General features: G+C 45.6%; 2 protein-coding genes across 6 annotated transcripts; one reads left to right on the plus strand and one right to left on the minus strand.

The window, feature by feature from the left end:
- Positions 1-204: 204 nt before the first annotated feature.
- LOC139367883 (coiled-coil domain-containing protein 177-like) lies at positions 205-7,392 on the minus strand. Of its 3 annotated transcripts, none has more exons than XM_071106243.1 (4): positions 6,426-7,025; positions 4,293-6,363; positions 2,173-2,364; positions 205-1,436 (listed from the first exon to the last, which is right to left on the minus strand). In XM_071106243.1, exons 2-4 carry the CDS (start codon positions 5,694-5,696, stop codon positions 1,254-1,256), a joined length of 1,779 nt encoding a protein of 592 aa, XP_070962344.1. In that variant the 5' UTR covers positions 5,697-6,363; positions 6,426-7,025; the 3' UTR covers positions 205-1,253. The 3 variants fall into 3 exon arrangements, 2 of the variants coding, with proteins under 2 accessions (XP_070962344.1, XP_070962342.1); XR_011626893.1 differs by having other exon boundaries at positions 210-780; positions 1,004-1,436; positions 4,293-7,067; XM_071106241.1 differs by having other exon boundaries at positions 4,293-7,392.
- An 818-nt stretch (positions 7,393-8,210) lies between these two features.
- Positions 8,211-19,742, plus strand: LOC139367885 (non-structural maintenance of chromosomes element 4 homolog A-like). Of its 3 annotated transcripts, none has more exons than XM_071106246.1 (11): positions 8,211-8,448; positions 9,018-9,363; positions 9,979-10,059; positions 11,732-11,862; positions 13,476-13,624; positions 13,923-14,022; positions 14,381-14,471; positions 15,932-16,026; positions 17,516-17,564; positions 17,694-17,779; positions 19,536-19,742. In XM_071106246.1, the coding sequence occupies exons 2-11, from the start codon at positions 9,123-9,125 to the stop codon at positions 19,602-19,604; spliced, it is 1,092 nt and encodes a 363-aa protein (XP_070962347.1). In that variant the 5' UTR covers positions 8,211-8,448; positions 9,018-9,122; the 3' UTR covers positions 19,605-19,742. The 3 variants fall into 3 exon arrangements, with proteins under 3 accessions (XP_070962347.1, XP_070962345.1, XP_070962346.1); XM_071106244.1 differs by having other exon boundaries at positions 8,366-8,709; XM_071106245.1 differs by lacking the exon at positions 8,211-8,448 and adding an exon at positions 8,491-8,714.
- The last annotated feature ends 1,159 nt before the right edge of the window (positions 19,743-20,901 follow it).

Raw genomic sequence — 20,901 nt, forward strand, 5'->3', positions numbered from 1 at the left:
TGTAAATTGTTGATAATAAAGCTAGATTGTTTTTGAATATGTCTGTTCTATTCCAATGTCAGATGTTGCTGTCACTAGCTGTCACCGACAGCTTGTAATGTCACCGGTCGGGGACAATACCGCGTCACGGTACTGTCACCAAGAGGTTCTGCACTAGTCGAACGACACCGCATTAAGAGCTGTTCTGTAACGGGACAGCAGAGATCACATTTACACGAGAAAATCTTTATTAAAGATGTAACAAAAAAATACATTTTCAGGATCTAGATGTTACAACAACAAATAAATCACTAGAGAAATACTGGAATAAAGTGAATAAACATTTCCTGAGCAACTATACAATAGCAAAATAATGTCTGTTTTGACACTTTAATAATAAATACAAACTCTATATCTGAAAAATGATCTTGAAAAAAAAGATCCCATTTAAATTACAGTAAAAATGTACAGTAGAACTACAGTAGAACTACAGTATAAATACAGTATAACTACAGTATAATACAGTAGAACTACAGTAGAACTACAGTATAAATACAGTATAACTACAGTATAAATACAGTATAACTACAGAAATACAGTAGAACTACAGTAGAACTACAGTATAAATACAGAAATACAGTAGAACTACAGTAGAAATACAGTATAACTACAGAAATACAGTAGAACTACAGTAGAAATACAGTAAAACTACAGTAGAACTACAGTAGAAATACAGTAGAACTACAGTAGAAATACAGTACAACTACAGTAGAACTACAGTACATATTTACTATACCATAACTATTCCCAGAGACAGTATATTTTATGTGTGTAGTTAAATCTAGTTCCGGCCTACATTCAAGACCAGGATTGTCTGCAAGTCAAATTGATATCAGCAAGTTACCTAAACTAGTCTAAGCCAATCATTCCCTTACACAGCAATCCAAACACGTTGAAGAATACCTCAATAGATCTGTTGTTTCAGAAGTAGCACCTCGCATTTACTTGCCAATGGAAGAATGACAAGAATCTCAGGTATTAACATAACAAACATGAATGTAGCAAAGCAGCCCAGGCCATTTACAAGCTTTGTTGTAGTTCATATCTGGACCGGGCCCTATCAATTTGTTCTACGACTCTTAGTATTTGTGTGTAGTGGTTTGTTATACATCTCTTTAGTATTTGTGTGTAGTGGTTTGTAATACTACTCTTAGTATTTGTGTGTAGTGGTTTGTAATACGTCTCTTTTAGTATTTGTGTGTCGTGATGAATGTTCATATTTTTCCACGGTCCAGCAGGGAGGCAGCTAGCTGAGCCTGCAGAGCCATCTGGTGGAAAGTCCTGCCGTCCGTCGCCTCCCTCACCTTCTCCCTCATGTGGAAGGAGGCGCGAGCCACTCTACGAGCCTCCTCCTGCACCTCCTCTCTCTGCCTCTGCAGACGCTCCCTCCGACGCTCCTTCAAATCAAAATCAACATTTTATTTAATGTACATTTAAAAATCGCCGAGACACTTTACAGTAAAAATAATTTACCGTTTGTCCCAAATGGAACCCGGTTCCCTCCAAATGGAACCCGGTTCCCTCCAAATGGAACCCGGTTCCCTCCAAATGGAACCCGGTTCCCTCCAAATTAAATAAAAGTACCCCCTCCCCAACACCACACACCCTACCACACACACCTTTTTCCCCCAACACCACACACACACACACACACACACACCTTCCCCAACACCACACACACTTTTCCCCCAACACCACACACACACACACCTTCCCCAACACCACACACCCTACCACACACACCTTTTTCCCCCAACACCACACACACACACACACACCTTCTCCAACACCACACACACCTTCTCCAACACCACACACACCTTCTCCAACACCACACACACCTTCTCCAACACCACACACACCTCCCCAACACCACACACACCTTCCCCAACACCGCACACACCTTCTCCAACACCACACACACCTCCCCAACACCACACACCTTCCCCAACACCACACACTCCTTCCCCAACACCACACACTCCTTCTCCAACACCACACACACCTTCTCCAACACCACACACACCTTCTCCAACACCACACACTCCTTCCCCAACACCACACACACCTTCTCCAATACCCCCCCCCCCCCCCACCCCCCCCACCCCCCCCCCCCCCCCCCTAACACCACACCTTCAGGGAGAGGCAGCATTCTCTCAGCTGCCTCTCAGTCTCCTCCTCTCTCTGTACACTGTCTAGGAGGCGCTGGTGGCAGAGGAGTCTCTCCATGTTTTCCTGCTGTGCCCGCTGTGCCCTGCTCCTCCTCTGGGTGTGAGCGTTCTGGCTTGCCTGCTCCATACGGCGCTGACTCAGCTGGGCCAGTACCTGGACGAATACAATAGAACGTTATTGTCCGATGTGAGTTGGTTAGGGTTTAAAGTGTCTTGCTCGAGCACAACGGCATCAAGTGGCACCTGAGATTCTAATGCCAGTAACCCTCCAGTTTCAGGCTCATTCCTGTCAGATTTTCTCGGCATCACTGGGATTCTGACCCTATATATCCCCCCTCCCCTCCCCATCTCTCTGCAAAATGTAAAGGGGTTCCCAGGCCTAATATTTAAACTGAGGAAATGTGATCATAATTATTATTTTAGCGATCCACCCTGGACAGGCTAGTAAAGGTGAGATGCTGGACAGGCTAGTAAAGGTCCTAATAAAAAGGCCCCATCCTGCTGAGGTGAGATGCTGGACAGGCTAGTAAAGGTGAGATGCTGGACAGGCTAGTAAAGGTGAGATGCTGGACAGGCTAGTAAAGGTCCTAATAAAAAGGCCCCATCCTGCTGAGGTGAGATGCTGGACAGGCTAGTAAAGGTCCTAATAAAAAGGCCCCATCCTGCTGAGGTGAGATGCTGGACAGGCTAGTAAAGGTGAGATGCTGGACAGGCTAGTAAAGGTCCTAATAAAAAGGCCCCATCCTGCTGAGGTGAGATGCTGGACAGGCTAGTAAAGGTGAGATGCTGGACAGGCTAGTAAAGGTGAGATGCTGGACAGGCTAGTAAAGGTGAGATGCTGGACAGGCTAGTAAAGGTGAGATGCTGGACAGGCTAGTAAAGGTCAGATGCTGGACAGGCTAGTAAAGGTGAGATGCTGGACAGGCTAGTAAAGGTGAGGTGCTGGACAGGCTAGTAAAGGTGAGATGCTGGACAGGCTAGTAAAGGTGAGATGCTGGACAGGCTAGTAAAGGTGAGCTGCTGGACAGGCTAGTAAAGGTGAGATGCTGGACAGGCTAGTAAATCCAATCAATTTATATAGCCCTTCATACATCAGCTGATGTCACAAAGTGCTGTACAGAAACTCAGCCTAAAACCCCAAAAAAGAAATGCAGGTGTAGAAGCACGGTGGCTAGGAAAAACTCCCTAGAAAGGCCAGAACCTAGGAAGAAACCTAGAGAGGAACCAGGCTATGTGGGGTGGCCAGTCCTCTTCTGGCTGTGCCGGGTGGAGATTATAACAGAACATGGCCAAGATGTTCAAATGTTCATAAATGACCAGCATGGTCAAATAATAATAATCACAGTAGTTGTCGAGGGTGCAGCAAGTCAGCACCTCAGGAGTAAATGTCAGTTGGCTTTTCATAGCCTATCATTAAGAGTATCTCTACCGCTCCTGCTGTCTCTAGAGAGTTGGTAGTATTGTCCCATGTGGTCACGCCTCAAGCACTGCAGTGCCTTAGACCGCTGCGCCACTCAGGGGGCCCCATGTCACTTATTTGGAGCAACTCCTATAGAAAGAAGCACCTTGCCTGCTGTATATAAAACAAGCTACAGCGTTCACAAAGCTCTGGGAAGTCTTGAACGGTCCAGAGCTTCTCTGGTGTTACGTGATCACATTGGCTGGTTAGGTAAAAACCTAAATAAACAGGAATCCTCTGTTCTCCCCGTTCCAGTTGTTTATGTTTACAATGAAATGTATCACGCTAGAATGTTAACAATCACATTTATGAATGAAATTAGAACGTTTTCCTATCAGTCTAATTTGCATAAACATTGTGATTGGAAGATGGCCGTGTAGGTTATTAATTGATCTCCTTGAGCTCATTAATGATACAATGTTCATAATTGAAGACTGCTGAAAGGCCAGTCTTTTTGTCAATGACAAGGAGTGGAATGTTAGCTGAAGAGAACAGTACTCTGGCTATTATAGTATGCCAGGGACTGTGGAAATGTGTGTGCTCACTTTCCAGTATTGTTTATGGCATGTATTATAGTGTACAGTTGTGTGTAGGGTTTACGTATATCTGTGTGATGTCCTTGCCTCTTTCTCTCTGAGCTGCTGTTGGCTGTGCCAGGAGGCTCGGAGCTGGGCCCTCTGGATCTGCTCCTCCTCCCTGGCCGATCTCTCCTGCAGCTCCCTGAGCCGCAACGCCACTGCCTGGGCCCTCTTCTCCCAGGAGCGCTGCAGTTTCTCCTCCACAGCACTCCTCATCAGCGCCTCTTCCTCCTCCATCTGCTGCTGCACCTCCCTCTTCAGGAGGAGGCATCTGAGATGCTCCCTCTGGTTCTCTTGTTGGAGCCTCTTCCTCTCCCTCCTCTCTCGGATCACCCTGCTCCTCCTGGCCCTCTGCTCCTTCTCCTGCGACAGCTGCACCTCCTTCTCTCTCCCTGCCTGCTCCAGACGCTCCATGTCTTTGAGCAGCTGCTCCTGGAGGCATTTGCGCTCCTCCGCTTCTCTCCTCGCCATCTCTTTCTTGTCTCTTTTCCGCACCTCCTGCTCCTCTGTGAGCCTCCTCCAGCGATCCTCCTGCAGTAGCACCTCCTGCTCGCGCTGACCGGCCAACTCCTTCTCCTGGCGCTCCTTCTGCCTCCTCCGCGCCTCCAGCCCATCCTGCCACCGCTGCATGCTCTTCTCCAGCTCCTTCTTCCTCCTGCGCTCCGCCTGGACCCGTCGCACTTCCTCCTGCCTCCGGGCCTCCTCTCTCTCCTGCTCCTCCTGCTGGCTCAGCATCAGCCTGGTCTGCTTCTCTTGGTGCTTCACCAACATCAGAGCTGCTATCTTACGGTCTTTCTCTGGGACTGTGACATTCATCTTCTTCCTGACATCTCGAGTGAGCCTCTCCAACTGTCTTTCTGTGGCTGGGGAGTGTCGGAGGTCACCAAGACTTAGGCTGCACACCATCATGTTCTTGTCAGTTGGTCTCAAGCTGTTTCTGTTTTGTTCTCTGGTGATAGCAGCAGAATAAGAGGACCTGCCATTGCTCACAGATTTCCTTCTGGGGCTGTGGTCCACAGATTGATTAGTTTGCGTTCTCAAACCATCACAGGAGTCCTCTCTTGATTTGGGATCTTCGAGAGAGTTCCGACTTTCTACCTCGACGACAGTTTCGAGGGCAGACAGTTTAAGAGACGGTCGTCTTTCTTTCGTTTCTAAAACAATCTTCTCTCTCTCTTCACGACACAGCTGCAAAATCCCCCTGCCTTCCCTTTCGTACGCCTCGTACAGAACTGTCAGTGCCTTAAATGGGATATCTGGGTTTACGTTGTCATCAACGAAATCGCTTAGAGATTTTATTAAAAGTTGAACTGGTTTGACGCCGAGTCTTGCACATGATTCCAACGACCGCGGACTGGTTAAAACATACGTGCTGTCCTCGGCGTCCGTCGTATCAAAGTTGTCGAGATCCAAGTGCAGCGTCGGAGACGGCGGACTGCTTTCTCCCATGGCAGCTAGCTAGCGTGCTCATAGCTACTTATCTAACTAGCTAGCATGCTTATAGCTACTTAAATAGCTAACTAGAGTGCTTATAGCTACTTAAATAGCTAGCTAGAGTGCTTATAGCTACTTAAATAGCTAACTAGTGCTTATAGCTACTTAAATAGCCAACTAGAGTGCTTATAGCTACTATACTAGCTAGCTAGAGTGCTTATAGCTACTTAAATAGCCAACTAGAGTGCTTATAGCTACTTAAATAGCCAACTAGAGTGCTTATAGCTACTTAACTAGCTAGCTAGAGTGCTTATAGCTACTTAAATAGCCAACTAGAGTGCTTATAGCTACTTAACTAGTTAGCTAGAGTGCTTATAGCTACTTAACTAGCTAGCTAGAGTGCTTATAGCTACTTAACTAGCTAACTAACTAGCTAGTTAGAGTGCTTATAGCTACTTAACTAGCTAGCTAGAGTGCTTATAGCTACTTAACTAGCTAACTAACTAGCTAGTTAGAGTGCTTATAGCTACTTAACTAACTAGCTAGCTAGAGTGCCTTTAGCTACTTAACTATCTAGCTAGCTAGAGTGCTTATAGCTACTTAACTAGCTAACTAACTAGCTAGCTAGAGTGCTTATAGCTACTTAACTAGCTAGCTAGAGTGCTTATAACTACTTAACTAACTAGCTAGCTAGAGTGCTTATGGGTACTTAACTAAGTAACTAACTAGAGTGCTTATTGCTACTTAACTAGCTACCTAGCTAGAGTGCTTATAGCTACTTAACTAGCTAGCTAGCTAGAGTGCTTATAACTACTTAACTAACTAGCTAGCTAGAGTGCTTATGGGTACTTAACTAAGTAACTAACTAGAGTGCTTATAGCTACTTAACTAGCTACCTAGCTAGAGTGCTTATAGTTACTTAGCTAGCTAACTAACTAGCTAGCTAGAGTGCTTATAGCTACTTAACTAGCTAGCTAGCGTGCTTATAGCTACTTAACTAGCTAGCTAGCTAGAGTGCTTATAGCTACTTAACTAGCTAGCTAGCTACGTGCTTATAGCTACTTAACTAGCTAACTGGCGTGCTTATAGCTACTTAACTAGCTATCTAGCTAGCGTGCTTATGGCTACTTAACTAGCTAACTAGCATTAGCCTTTACTCTGGACACCATCGCATCGCAGACAGGCAAACCAACAGGTACCACAACAACAACAACAACAAAATAGCAAGTAAAAGTCGATATTTCTCATGAAATGCGTTCAGTATTTTGATAGCTGTCAAATACGAAGAAGAAGGAGAGCGAGACCTTTCAAAACATGGCCTACCGGTGGAAACTCAGCGACGCTATTTTGTTGTGACCATGGCTGCAAAACCCAAAAGATTTCTCTGGAAAAAAGGGATTATTTCTTCCCAATAGATTATTTCAACCCAATATATTATTTCTTCCCAATAGATTATTTATTCCCAATAGATTATTTCAACCCAATAGATTATTTCTTCCCAAAAGATTATTTCTTCCTAATAGATTATTTTTTCCCATTATATAATTTTAACCCAATAGATGATTTTTTCCCATTATATAATTTTAACCCAATAGATTATTTCTTCCCAATAGATTATTTCAACCCAATAGATTATTTGTTCCCATTAGATTATTTCAACCCAATAGATTATTCCTTCACCCTCTATCGCTTGACCTTCCCTGGATGGGGTGACCTCTCAGATAGAAATGGGAGATGTCAAGAGGATGAATTTTTCTATTAGGAAATCAAGGGCATTTGTTATTTCTACAATACACGTTTTCACAGTGGACAGACAAGAAAATGGTTTACATTTGTGGTTTTATATTTTTTTTTAATAAAAAATAAATGAATGGTATTTTTTTTGTCGCCATCGGGTGGTCATTTATAGACATAAACGGAAAGGTACATTCACGCACACGGCGTTTAGGTGTTTGGTTACAAAATATCCGAGACGTTTGGATAATTTGACTTTAATGGGGAGGTCTGTTCTATTTCACATCAGTATTTACAGTTCTGAACTACCTTATATTTGTATAGTGATAACCTACACAGGTTTAGCAGTGCTTGATTTAGGCCAGAGCAGTCCTGTGCGCCTTATCTGCAAATTTTGTAGGGAACTGAATACTGAGTCTCCTTTATAAAACAAAGTGGCCTATCACCGACCCGGATTCACACATGGCGCCAAAAAAAAACGTGATAAAGCGGAATTAAGGCGGGGTCTGGCATTGAATACAAACGGAGGCGGTGCACTCATATCCTGATTCCGCGTTGTTCACGTTTTATTTGACAGTAGCCTGTGAATTCCGATGTATATGTGCCACTAGACTGTTCCAGTTTGAGAATGCGCCTAAATACGCTTTTCCAAGTTGTCAAATTAGGGCTTTTATAGTCATGAAAATCAGGGTCGGCTCTACCCTTTTGGGGAACCTAAGCGAGTCCCCCCCCTCTTCAACCAAGCGGTCGAATGACGGCCCAGAGAAAATATTGCAGTTTTATAAAAATAAAAAAGGAATCCCAAATCAAGCACTGGTTAATTAACATTCCTTATGGCCCAATATTATGTGTTAGGATATAACTTCCATTCGCGCTGTTCACCAACGTTTAGGAAACGTTTCGATATTGAATGCGGCTCCGCAAGTCCTCCGACCAAAACTTCCGCCTTCAAGCAGTCGATTCGTGCCAAACACAGACATGCCTGCAAAAATACACTGATTGACTCTTGAGGGCTCTCAACAAAGCCTCTCCTGTGAGTATGTATATATATATATATTATATGTTATAGTATAAAGTTGATTTTTAGGAAATCGAACATATAAATGATTATGTAGCCAGCAAGTTGTATACCATCTAGTCAAAACCTCCCAGCAAGTGGGTGATTTGAAATCGCCATAACTTCTTTTATCTGACTGCGGATGATAGCTACGTTAAAGTCAAATTAGGTCAAATTTGTAGCAACAAAACGCAAAGAAAACAACAACAACAACAACAACGGGAAAACAGCAAAAATGTAAGGTCAGTATTTTGTACTTAAATAGTCATGCATAGCAAACATTTGAAGCTATTAAGTGTTGTTTAACTGGCTATTTCAGGAACATCTGGATAACCGTGGTGGTCTCAATCATATTATAATTGAGTCAATGCAAGTTTGCTAACTGAATTCCCAATAACACTTTCAAATGTCCTTTTTTGAAAATCATTGAGGAAAACATTAAATTGCATTTAGAATATCAGTTTACATCCTGAATTCAAATTGACCTCAACCTTGCCGAATACTGAAACCAACCCTCTCATCAACACTTTGTCCCCTCACCTTAGCTTGAAAGAGGGGCGAACCCAAAAGGATAGAGGAGGGCGGACGACCGACCAACCAACCAACCAATCAACCGACCGCACAAAATACCAAAAACACCCGTATCCAAGATGAGGCGAGCCAGCCGAGGAGGGGATGAATCTGGTACCGGTGCTCCCCGTCAGAACGGTGTGTCTGGGGCGAGAGGCGGCGCCAGAGGAGCGGCTGCGGATCGGGGGGACGCGGTAGCCGGCGGCGGTGATGATGACGAGACCGGGTGCAGCCCAGCAGACATGCAGGATGAGGACAATGATCCGGCGCGGAGGAGAGAGATCAGGAGCAAGTACAGGGACCTCATCAACTCTGTTCAACGTGAGTAGTGGATACGAGGGTCTGCTAAATGACTCCAATGTAATGCGAAGGTAGTGGGGACTGTCTGGAAATGGTATCCATTGGCCATTAGTTCCCAATTCTCCTCACTTTTCAAAAACGGTATTCTCCCTGTCGTTGATTTAAAAGTATTGGATTGGTATAAGCATTGGCTGGAGGGAATTACCATATATATTTTTGAAATCCGTGATGGGGCGTGTGTAAGGGTCCACTTCGGCAGAAGGTGTGGAGAATATGGAGGCAGATGCCGGCCTGTGACAGGTTTGTGTTAAAACTCCCAGGTGCCTGGACACCTGGCAAATTAAAAGGTCCAGTAGGTAATTTTGTGGGCAACCTGGCCAAATTCACATAGAAATGTGATTTCTAGATCTGTTATTCTCATTGAAAGCAAGTCTAATACAGCATCTTCAAACAGCTGAACACACTAGCTGTATTTTGGTTCTATTTCACCGCGGTTTAGATGACTTGTTTTGCCATATTATATCATTTTTATTAGGCAAATGTGATATCAGTTTATCAACCAGGAAATGGGGGAGTAATTTCTACCTGTTGTACCTTTTTTTTTTATCCAATCTTTTTCTTCTCTCTTCTTCCCAGAGAACAGAGAGGACATGTTGAGTCCCACCAACAACAAACTGACAGATGTGTTGGAGGAGGCCAACAAACTGTTTGCAGAAGGTATGATAGGATCTGTCATCATTCTTCCTTCCTTCCTCGAAGTAACCACTGATCTAACATAGTCAGATTGGTGAGAGCTAACCCCTGCTTTAACCTATCTAGTAATGTCTAAATCAGTGGTTATTCAGAGGAAGGATGTTATACTATCTTAATCGAATAGCCTCCCTGTCTTTTTCTTCCTCCCTGTCTTTTTCTTCTTCCTCTCTGTCTACTTCTTCTTCTTCTTCCCTGTCTACTTCTTCTTCTTCTTCCCTGTCTACTTCTTCTTCCTCTCTGTCTACTTCTTCTTCCTCTCTGTCTACTTCTTCTTCCTCCCTGTCTACTTCTTCTTCTTCTTCCTCCCTGTCTACTTCTTCTTCTTCTTCCCTGTCTACTTCTTCTTCCTCTCTGTCTACTTCTTCTTCCTCTCTGTCTACTTCTTCTTCCTCTCTGTCTACTTCTTCTTCCTCTCTGTCTTCTTCTTCTTCCTCCCTGTCTACTTCTTCTTCTTCTTCCTCCCTGTCTACTACTTCTTCTTCTTCCCTGTCTCTTCTTCTTCCTCCCTGTCTACTTCTTCTTCCTCCCTGTCTACTTCTTCTTCTTCTTCCTCCCTGTCTACTTCTTCTTCTTCTTCCTCCCTGTCTACTTCTTCTTCTTCTTCCTCCCTGTCTACTTCTTCTTCTTCTTCCTCCCTGTCTACTACTTCTTCTTCTTCTTCCTCCCTGTCTACTACTTCTTCTTCTTCTTCCTCCCTGCCTACTACTTCTTCTTCTTCTTCCTCCCTGTCTACTTCTTCTTCTTCCTCCCTGTCTACTTCTTCTTCTTCTTCCTCCCTGTCTACTTCTTCTTCTTCCTCCCTGTCTACTTCTTCTTCTTCCTCCCTGTCTACTTCTTCTTCTTCTTCCTCCCTGTCTACTTCTTCTTCTTCTTCCTCCCTGTCTACTTCTTCTTCTTCTTCCTCCCTGTCTACTTCTTCTTCTTCTTCCTCCCTGTCTACTTCTTCTTCTTCTTCCTCCCTGTCTACTTCTTCTTCTTCCTCCCTGTCTACTTCTTCTTCTTCTTCCCTGTCTACTTCTTCTTCCTCTCTGTCTACTTCTTCTCCCTCCCTGTCTACTTCTTCTCCCTCCCTGTCTACTTCTTCTTCCTCTCTGTCTACTTCTTCTTCCTCCCTGTCTTCTTCTTCTCCCTCCCTGTCTACTTATTCTTCTTCTTCCTCCCTGTCTACTTCTTCTTCTTCTTCCTCCCTGTCTACTACTTCTTCTTCTTCTTCCTCCCTGTCTACTTCTTCTTCTTCTTCTTCCTCCCTGTCTACTTCTTCTTCTTCTTCCTCCCTGTCTACTTCTTCTTCTTCTTCCTCCCTGTCTACTACTTCTTCTTCTTCTTCCTCCCTGTCTACTTCTTCTTCTTCTTCTTCTTCTTCTTCCTCCCTGTCTACTTCTTCTTCTTCTTCCTCCCTGTCTACTTCTTCTTCTTCTTCCTCCCTGTCTTCTTCTTCTTCCTCCCTGTCTTCTTCTTCTTCTTCCTCCCTGTCTTCTTCTTCTTCTTCCTCCCTTTCTTCTTCTTCTTCCTCCCTCTTCTTCTTCTTCTTCCTCCCTGTCTACTACTTCTTCTTCTTCCTCCCTGTCTACTACTTCTTCTTCTTTCTCCCTGTCTTCTTCTTCATCACTGTTCTGTTTTGTCTCCTCTCTCCCAGTCCGTCAGGCCCGTGAAGCGGCTTTAGATGCCCAGCTCCTGGTGCTGGCTACAGACCTGGGGAAGGAGAAGGCCAGCCAGCTACACGCAGAGGGATCAGCCTTCGACCCCGCAGCCTTTGCTGAACACCTGGTAATGAGGATAGGGGAGGATGGTGGAGGAGGAGGATGGGGGAGGTAGAGGAGGAGGATGAGGGAGGAGGAGGGAGGTGGAGGAGGAGGGAGGTGGAGGATGGGGGGAGGTAGAGGAGGAGGAGGGAGGTGGAGAAGGGAGGTGGATGAGGGAGGTGGAGGAGGGAGGTGGAGGGAGGTGGAGGAGGGAGGTGGAGGAGGAGGAGGGAGGTAGAGGAGGAGGGAGGTGGAGGATGGGGGGGAGGTGGAGGAGGAGGGAGGTGGATGATGGGGGGGAGGTAGAGGATGGGGGAGGTGGATGATGGGGGGGGAGGTAGAGGATGGGGGAGGTAGAGGATGGGGGAGGTGGATGATGGGGGGGAGGTGGAGGAGGAGGGAGGTGGATGATGGAGGGGAGGTGGAGGAGGAGGGAGGTGGAGGATGGGGGGGAGGTAGAGGATGGGAGGAGGGAGGTGGAGGATGGGGGAGGAGAGGATGGGGTAGGGAGGTAGAGGATGGGGGGGAGGTAGAGGATGGGGGAGGGAGGTAGAGGATGGGGAGGTAGAGGATGGGGGAGGTAGAGGATGGGGGAGGTAGAGGATGGAGGGGGAGGTAGAGGAGGAGGGAGGTAGAGGAGGAGGAGGGAGGTAGAGGATGGGGGGAGGTAGAGGAGGAGGAGGGAGGTAGAGGAGGAGGGAGGTAGAGGAGGAGGAGGGAGGTAGAGGATGGGGGAGGTAGAGGATGGGGGGGAGGTAGAGGATGGGGGAGGTAGAGGATGGGGGGGAGGTAGAGGAGGATGGGGGAGGTGGAGGATGGGGGGGAGGTAGAGGATAGGGAGGAGGGAGGATGAGGAGGGGGAGGTAGAGGAGGAGGGAGGTGGAGGATGGGGGGGAGGTAGAGGATGATGGGGGGGAGGGGGAGGGAGGTAGAGGATGGGGGGGAGGTAGAGGATGGGGGAGGGAGGTAGAGGATGGGGGAGGGAGGTAGAGGATGGGGAGGGAGGTAGAGGATGGGGGGGAGGTAGAGGATGGGGAGGGAGGTAGAGGATGGGGAGGGAGGTAGAGGAGAGGATAGAGGGGGGGAGGTAGAGGATGGGGGAGGGAGGTAGAGGATGGGGGAGGGAGGTAGGAGGGAGGTAGAGGGGGGGAGGTAGAGGATGGGGGGGAGGTAGAGGATAGAGGAGGAGGGAGGTAGAGGAGGGGGAGGGAGGAGGAGGATGGAGGGAGGGAGGTAGAGGATGGGGGAGGTAGAGGAGGGAGGTAGAGGATGGGGGAGGTAGAGGATAGAGGAGGGGGGAGGTAGAGGAGGAGGGAGGTAGAGGAGGAGGGAGGTAGAGGATGAGGGAGGCAGAGGAGGAGGGAGGTAGAGGAGGAGGAGGGAGGTAGAGGATGGGGGGGAGGTAGAGGATGGGGGAGGTAGAGTATGGGGAGGTAGAGGAGGGGGGAGGTAGAGGAGGGGGGAGGTAGAGGAGGGGGGAGGGAGGTAGAGGATGGGGGAGGTAGAGGAGGAGGGAGGTAGAGGAGGAGGGAGGTAGAGGATGGGGGAGGTAGAGGATGGGGGAGGTAGAGGATGGGGGAGGTTACTGGTTGTCAGATTGCTAACCCTTTATCCTTTGTGTGTCTGTTGGTCCACCAGCTGTCATTCATGGGTCTGAATCGCCTGGAGGAGGAAGATGAAGATGTGGAGGGTGGAGCGAGCGGCGGATACCTCCCCCAGGACGCCTGGCAGAGGGTAGCTAACAGAGCTCAGCGCTGCTTCAGGACTGCCCCCTCTTTCCACTATATGTAAGTGTGTGTGTGCTTAGAGAGCAGAAGGTAGCAGAGCTCAGTGCTGCTCCAGGACTTCCCCCTCTTTCCACTATGTGTGAATCAGTGTGTTTGAGGGCATCAGTTTCCACATGGCGAGGCCCAGAAGTGCTATTATTGATCACATAACAAGTCGTTTGATTTGTCGATCAGTGATTCTGCAAACGCAAACATCATCCTCCACCTCTTTGGGCCAAAAGTGACCGCTCACTTAAATATACACGAGAAAATGTTTAAAAACTCTCTTTCCAACTCTCTTATGTTGTCTCTCTACCAGGATGGGATCGTTCCTGGCTGAGCTACCGCCGCCTCGCCAGAGGGTAGAGAGACAGAGGAAAGTCCCCGGGAAGGAAGCCAAGAGGATCATGCCCACTCAGGTCTCCGGCTTTAACACTGTTGTGCTGACTCCTGGAGGAGTCACCAGGCCATCTCAGTACACCTTGGTTTGGTCTGGCGTGGCTGTGTATGGTCCAGTATTGTGATATGGCCTTTTTTGGTGTTTTATATAGTTACTATATAATAGGGCTTTGAAAAAAAGGAGATCAGTTTGATGAGCCAGGATGTATGTGTTTAGTATGTCTGTCCATCTGTTGACGATGAGGGAATCTTCCCTGGTTTTAACTGTATATTTCTGCTTTGGAGAAAAAAAAATATTTTTTTAATGTCAAGGAGACTAAACTGGTTAATTAAATGTTAAATAAATTAATCAATATTTTATGTCATTGTCTGTTCCAGTTGAAGAGGATGGAGGAGTCTCACCAGGAAGCTACAGAGAAGGAGGTAGAGAGGATTCTGGGATACCTGCGGAGCTACTTCTTTGACGACCGTAAGTCATGGCTCTTATTATTCTAATAACATATTTATATAGCGCTTTTCAAGGACCCAAAGTCACTTTACAATTGAAGAAGAAAAAAAACAAGACCGACTAGGGGGAGGGACCTTAGATCCTCTGCTCCAATGGGCTTCGAGAGGAATCAAGGATTTGTTGACTGGTAACATTTCTGAAAATATGTTCGTTAAATAGAGAATTACAATCAGAAACACAAAAGTCCAAACTGTATGTTTCTAGCATGTATGGTTTGAAAGTTACAGCCGATTTACTCTGAGAATTTAGAATGATTAGATGGAATATCATTTCATTATGGCCATGGTCAAAAGTGGTCCCTGGTATAGAACAAGATGGCCCCGCCCACTGTTAAAGCTCCCAATTCACAACTTTATTGACAACCGCTTCCATCCAAAACGGATCCTTGTCTCGGTCACTGCTCGGGTAGAACTCGCTGCTCGGGTAGGACTCGCCGCTCGGGTAGGACTCGCCGCCCGGGTAGGACTCGCCGCTCCGTGGGCGGAACGGCCGCTAACTTCCAACAGCAACTGACAAGCTAGCTAGTGTGGCTGCAGGTTCGTGTGTGGTAACATGAGCTGTTTCTAAATTAAACCCAAGAAATCCAAAACTAAATGTAGCCTATACTGTAGCCGAAACCAGAAGAGAACCTGTTCCCTCCTCCCGCTGGTGCTGGTTTTTACCCAGATTCTGCCATGAAGGTCCTAAAGTCGCTAATAGGCTACAACAGAGGTCGGCGACCTTGGAGTGCTAAGTTATCGTAGCATTTTCGACTGATCTACCCCGCCAGTTAGGATTTTTTTTACATGCACATTTTCGTGGAACAGTTTCATTTAATTTATAATAGTCTTCGTATCTCAAAATGTGTATTTATGTGGTTAATCAAAACTCTTATCTAAATGATACAGACCTAAAAAAAAAAAAGTAACTTCTATTGCCATTTGTTTACTATGTAGAAGTAACTTGGGTCGGTCCGCTGACACGGGCGTGAATCAGATGGGTGTTCGTGTGCCATACATTTTAAATATATTTGCCACTGCCCGACTAAATTAATCTCGGTCGACCAACAGCCCTATCCGACCGAACAATCGATCAGTCGGTCTAAATGGGATCAGCCCTACGTTCTTATTTCATCAGCACTGTAAAGTACAAGCATATTAAGGGTATACTATTGTCGAGAACAATCTAATGATTTAATTGTATGTCATTCATAATGGCATAGGCTAAAGCGAACAAGGTTTAGGCATTAATTTACTAGCACCTTCTTAAAATGACTCGTATTTCACTACATTCTAGAGTAGTGAATTAACGTCCTATAAGGTGTAACAAAATGTTTTATAAAAACTCTGTTGTTGACATTTTTAGAATTAGGTTAGAAATGATTTGATATTAGTTGGTTAAAGAGCTATTTGTGATGTACCTTTCTCCCCGTGTATCTCCAGCCACATCTCCCATCTCCTACTATGAGTTTGTCATAGACCCCACCTCCTTCTCCCGCTCTGTGGAGAACATCTTCCACACCTCCTTCCTGGTCAGGGTGAGTGGTTTATCCTGGAGGCATTACATTCAGGTCAGGATGAGGAGTGGTTTATTCTGGTCAGGGTGAAGAGGGGGTTATTCTGGTCAGGGTGAAGAGGGGGTTATTCTGGTCAGGGTGAAGAGGGGGTTATCCTGGTCAGGGTGAAGAGGGGGTTATCCTGGTCAGGGTGAAGAGGGGGTTATCCTGGTCAGGGTGAAGAGGGGGTTATCCTGGTCAGGGTGAAGAGGGGGTTATCCTGGTCAGGGTGAAGAGGGGGTTATCCTGGTCAGGGTGAAGAGGGGGTTATCCTGGTCAGGGTGAAGAGGGGGTTATCCTGGTCAGGGTGAAGAGGGGGTTATCCTGGTCAGGGTGAAGAGGGGGTTATCCTGGTCAGGGTGAAGAGGGGGTTATCCTGGTCAGGGTGAAGAGGGGGTTATTCTGGTGGGGGATCACATTATCATACTGAAATGTAGATCCTCACTGTGTTTGGGCTAGTCCCTGGATAGGAAGTGTGTTTGGGCTAGTCCCTGGATAGGAAGTGTGTTTGGACTAGTCCCTGGATAGGAAGTGTGTTTGGGCTAGTCCCTGGATAGGAAGTGTGTTTGGACTAGTCCCTGGATAGGAGGAAGTGTGTTTGGACTTGTCCCTGGATAGGAGGAAGTGTGTTTGGACTTGTCCCTGGATAGGAGGAAGTGTGTTTGGACTAGTCCCTGGATAGGAGGAAGTGTGTTTGGACTAGTCCCTGGATAGGAGGAAGTGTGTTTGGACTAGTCCCTGGATAGGAGGAAGTGTGTTTGGACTAGTCCCTGGATAGGAGGAAGTGTGTTTGGACTAGTCCTTGGATAGGAGGAAGTGTGTTTGGACTAGTCCTTGGATAGGAGGAAGTGTGTTTGGACTAGTCCCTGGATAGGAGGAAGTGTGTTTGGACTAGTCCCTGGATAGGAGGAAGTTTGTTTGGGCTAGTCCCTGGATAGGAGGAAGTGTGTTTGGGCTAGTCCCTGGATAGGAGGAAGTGTGTTTGGGCTAGTCCCTGGATAGGAGGAAGTGTGTTTGGGCTAGTCCCTGGATAGGAGGAAGTGTGTTTGGGCTAGTCCCTGGATAGGAGGAAGTGTGTTTGGGCTAGTCCCTGGATAGGAGGAAGTGTGTTTGGGCTAGTCCCTGGATAGGAGGAAGTGTGTTTGGGCTAGTCCCTGGATAGGAGGAAGTGTGTTTGGACTAGTCCCTGGATAGGAGGAAGTGTGTTTGGACTAGTCCCTGGATAGGAGGAAGTGTGTTTGGGCTAGTCCCTGGATAGTGTGTTTGGGCTAGTCCCTGGATAGGAGGAAGTGTGTTTGGGCTAGTCCCTGGATAGGAGGAAGTGTGTTTGGGCTAGTCCCTGGATAGGAAGTGTCAGCTAGATGTTATTATTAGATAGCAGGAAGCCACTTCAAGGCACTGCTGTCTCCAACACTTCTCCTATTGATATGTCATGTGGATGGTTGGTGACGACGTTGTTTGTGTTTCTCAGGATGGTTTGGCAAAAATGTACCTGGATAATCACAAACTTCCTTGTATCGGTAAGAGAGAACCTCACATTGTGACAAAATGACTTTTCTTGTTAAGCTGTTTTGGGGGTAATCGTTTTTTTTTGCACTATAGTGTTGACTGTTCGTAAGCCATCATTAACGTGTCTTTATCTCTGACAGCCCCTGTGGAGGAAGGGGAAGTGGAGGCTGGAGGAGCGTCGAACAGGCAGCAGTGTGTCATCTCTATCAGCCCCAAGAGCTGGAAGGTAACACACACACACACACTGGGACAGGGACACACACACACACACACTGGGACAGGGACACACACACACACACACTGGGACAGGGACACACACACACACACACTGGGACAGGGACACACACACACACACTGGGACAGGGACACACACACACACACTGGGACAGGGACACACACACACACACACTGGGACAGGGACACACACACACACACACACACTGGGACAGGGACACACACACACACACTGGGACAGGGACACACACACACACACTGGGACAGGGACACACACACACACACTGGGACAGGGACACACACACACACACACTGGGACAGGGACACACACACACACACACTGGGACAGGGACACACACACACACTGGGACAGGGACACACACACACACACTGGGACAGGGACACACACACACACTGGGACAGGGACACACACACTGGGACAGGGACACACACATTTATTTTTAGCATAGTTTCTTGTAATTCTTTCTCCGTATATAATTGAGTCTATAACAGTAGCGTAGCACCCCGTATTATCAGCGTATTCAACAGCGGTGAATAAATATATTACCTTCAACAGTGTAATCTTGTGATCAACGACGTCAATGTTTTGGGATTATTGGTGTCGTTAAAAACAATTAGCATGTTTGACATTTCAGTGGACTTTCTAACAACGATCAGCTTTTTGATAAACGGTTTAGCCCCCTATTATTGGCATACGGGCCCCAGTTATTGGCCACCTTACTTTTTTGTTCAGAAAAAGAGACACCAACCTCGTATCTGAAGTGTTTACTAGATAGTTGACGATCCTCCTGGTAAAGGAAAAAGGGCTTGGCTGACAACTTTTCATTCCGATGCCCGATGCACGATGCCCGTTGCACGATGCCCGATGCGCCATCCTGTAGACTCTTAAAGAAATGGTTCTTCACCTAAATATTCTTCAGTGTTGTAACCAAATAATGTTTCATTAGTTTTGTTTGACAGATTAATCTTATGTTTTGAGAAAGTAGATAACAGTTTAATACTAACATATAAATTGAGTAGGAATAATTTAGGTTAAAAGTTGGATATTAAATGATGTGGGGTCTGTCGCGTAGTCAAATTTTACAATATACATTGTGTCCCACAAAATGTGTGTATGTGTAATATATATATATATATATATATATATATTACTTTTCTGAAAACTCTGAGAACCTAATTTATCTGACATAAGCTGCAATGATCGGTGGTCAGCTAGCTAGAAGGGTATCTCGAGTTGCAAAATGCACCTTTATTTACCAACCTATTTAACTGTTGAGCTCGAGGTCATTTAATCCTCCAACCGCTAGAGGGTGTCTGAAGTTGGTGGGAAAATTAGCTAGAGTTGTTGTTGTTGATGATGTTATATCACAAGATGATCAACTGTTTTCTTCTGAAGGAGTTGGATGATGATGATGTTATATCACAAGATGATCAACTGTTTTCTTCTGAAGGAGTTGGATGATGATGATGATGTTATATCACAAGATGATCAACTGTTTTCTTCTGAAGGAGTTGGATGATGACGATGATGTTATATCACAAGATGATCAACTGTTTTCTTCTGAAGGAGTTGATGATGATGTTATATCACAAGATGATCAACTGTTTTCTTCTGAAGGAGTTGATGATGATGTTATATCACAAGATGATCAACTGTTTTCTTCTGAAGGAGTTGGATGATGTTGTTTTCTTCTGTTCTCTCTCTTTCTCTCTCTCTCTCTCTCTAGGAGTTAATTGAGGCCTTTGATATCACCGAGCCACTGATCCATGCTCCCAGCACACAGCACACAGAATGATGCTGATATAACAGCTATTTCCTTTTAAAACATTAGAGCATTTTATCAACTTTAACTTTAGCTATAAATATTAGTTTTCTATTCATAGGTCTTGTTCGCGGTTTTTTTGTATTATTTGATTAAAGAGAGTGAACCCAAGACAGTGATCGTGTGTTTGACTTCAAGGAAGAAAAGGAGGGTGATCTACACATCCTAAACAGATATTTTGCTGAGCTAACACATCACAATCAGATTCAAGGAATGAGAGATTATTGCTGTTCCCCAGAGCTTCTTTTCCTGGTACCCAGATATACAAAGATTTTGCTTTGCAGAAGTCTTCAAGCCTATACTTCCCCACAATCCTTTTGACCAAAGGGTTTAGATGTTCCTGCTAGCCTGCTGTGCTTTTCAGCTACCGGCTGCGTTTGATAGTGATTTTAATGCATTCCTATGTTGTGTGTGTTTAGGTGGAAATCATTCATCATGTAACTGCAGGTAAATAATGGGTTTAGAGGGGACGTTTCAGTTTCAACATGTAAATAATGGGTTTAGAGGGGACGTTTCAGTTTCAACATGTAAATAATGGGTTTAGAGGGGACGTTTCAGTTTCAACATGTAAATAATGGGTTTATAGGGGACGTTTCAGTTTCATGTAAATAATGGGTTTAGAGGGGACGTTTCAGTTTCATCATGTAAATAATGGGTTGAAAGGGGACGTTTCAGTTTCAACATGTAAATAATGGGTGTATAGGGGACGTTTCAGTTTCATCATGTAAATAATGGGTTGAAAGGGGACGTTTCAGTTTCATCATGTAAATAATGGGTGTATAGGGGACGTTTCAGTTTCATCATGTAAATAATGGGTGTATAGGGGACGTTTCATCATGTAAAGAATGGGTTTAAAGGCGACATTTCAAGATGTAAATAATTGGTTTAAAGGGGACGTTTCAGTTTCATGTAAATAATGGGTGTATAGGGGACGTTTCAGTTTCATCATGTAAATAATGGGTGTATAGGGGACGTTTCAGTTTCATCATGTAAATAATGGGTTTAAAGGGGACATTTCAGTTTCAACATGTAAATAATGGGTTGAAAGGGGACGTTTCAGTTTCAACATGTAAATAATGGGTTTAAAGGGGACGTTTCAGTTTCAACATGTAAATAATGGGTGTATAGGGGACGTTTCAGTTTCATGTAAATAATGGGTGTATAGGGGACGTTTCAGTTTCAACATGTAAATAATGGGTTTAAAGGGGACTTTTCAAGATGTAAATAATGGGTGTATAGGGGACGTTTCAGTTTCAACATGTAAATAATG

This window comes from Oncorhynchus clarkii, chromosome 16 (assembly GCF_045791955.1).
Source record: "Oncorhynchus clarkii lewisi isolate Uvic-CL-2024 chromosome 16, UVic_Ocla_1.0, whole genome shotgun sequence".
Lineage (NCBI taxonomy): Eukaryota > Metazoa > Chordata > Actinopteri > Salmoniformes > Salmonidae > Oncorhynchus > Oncorhynchus clarkii.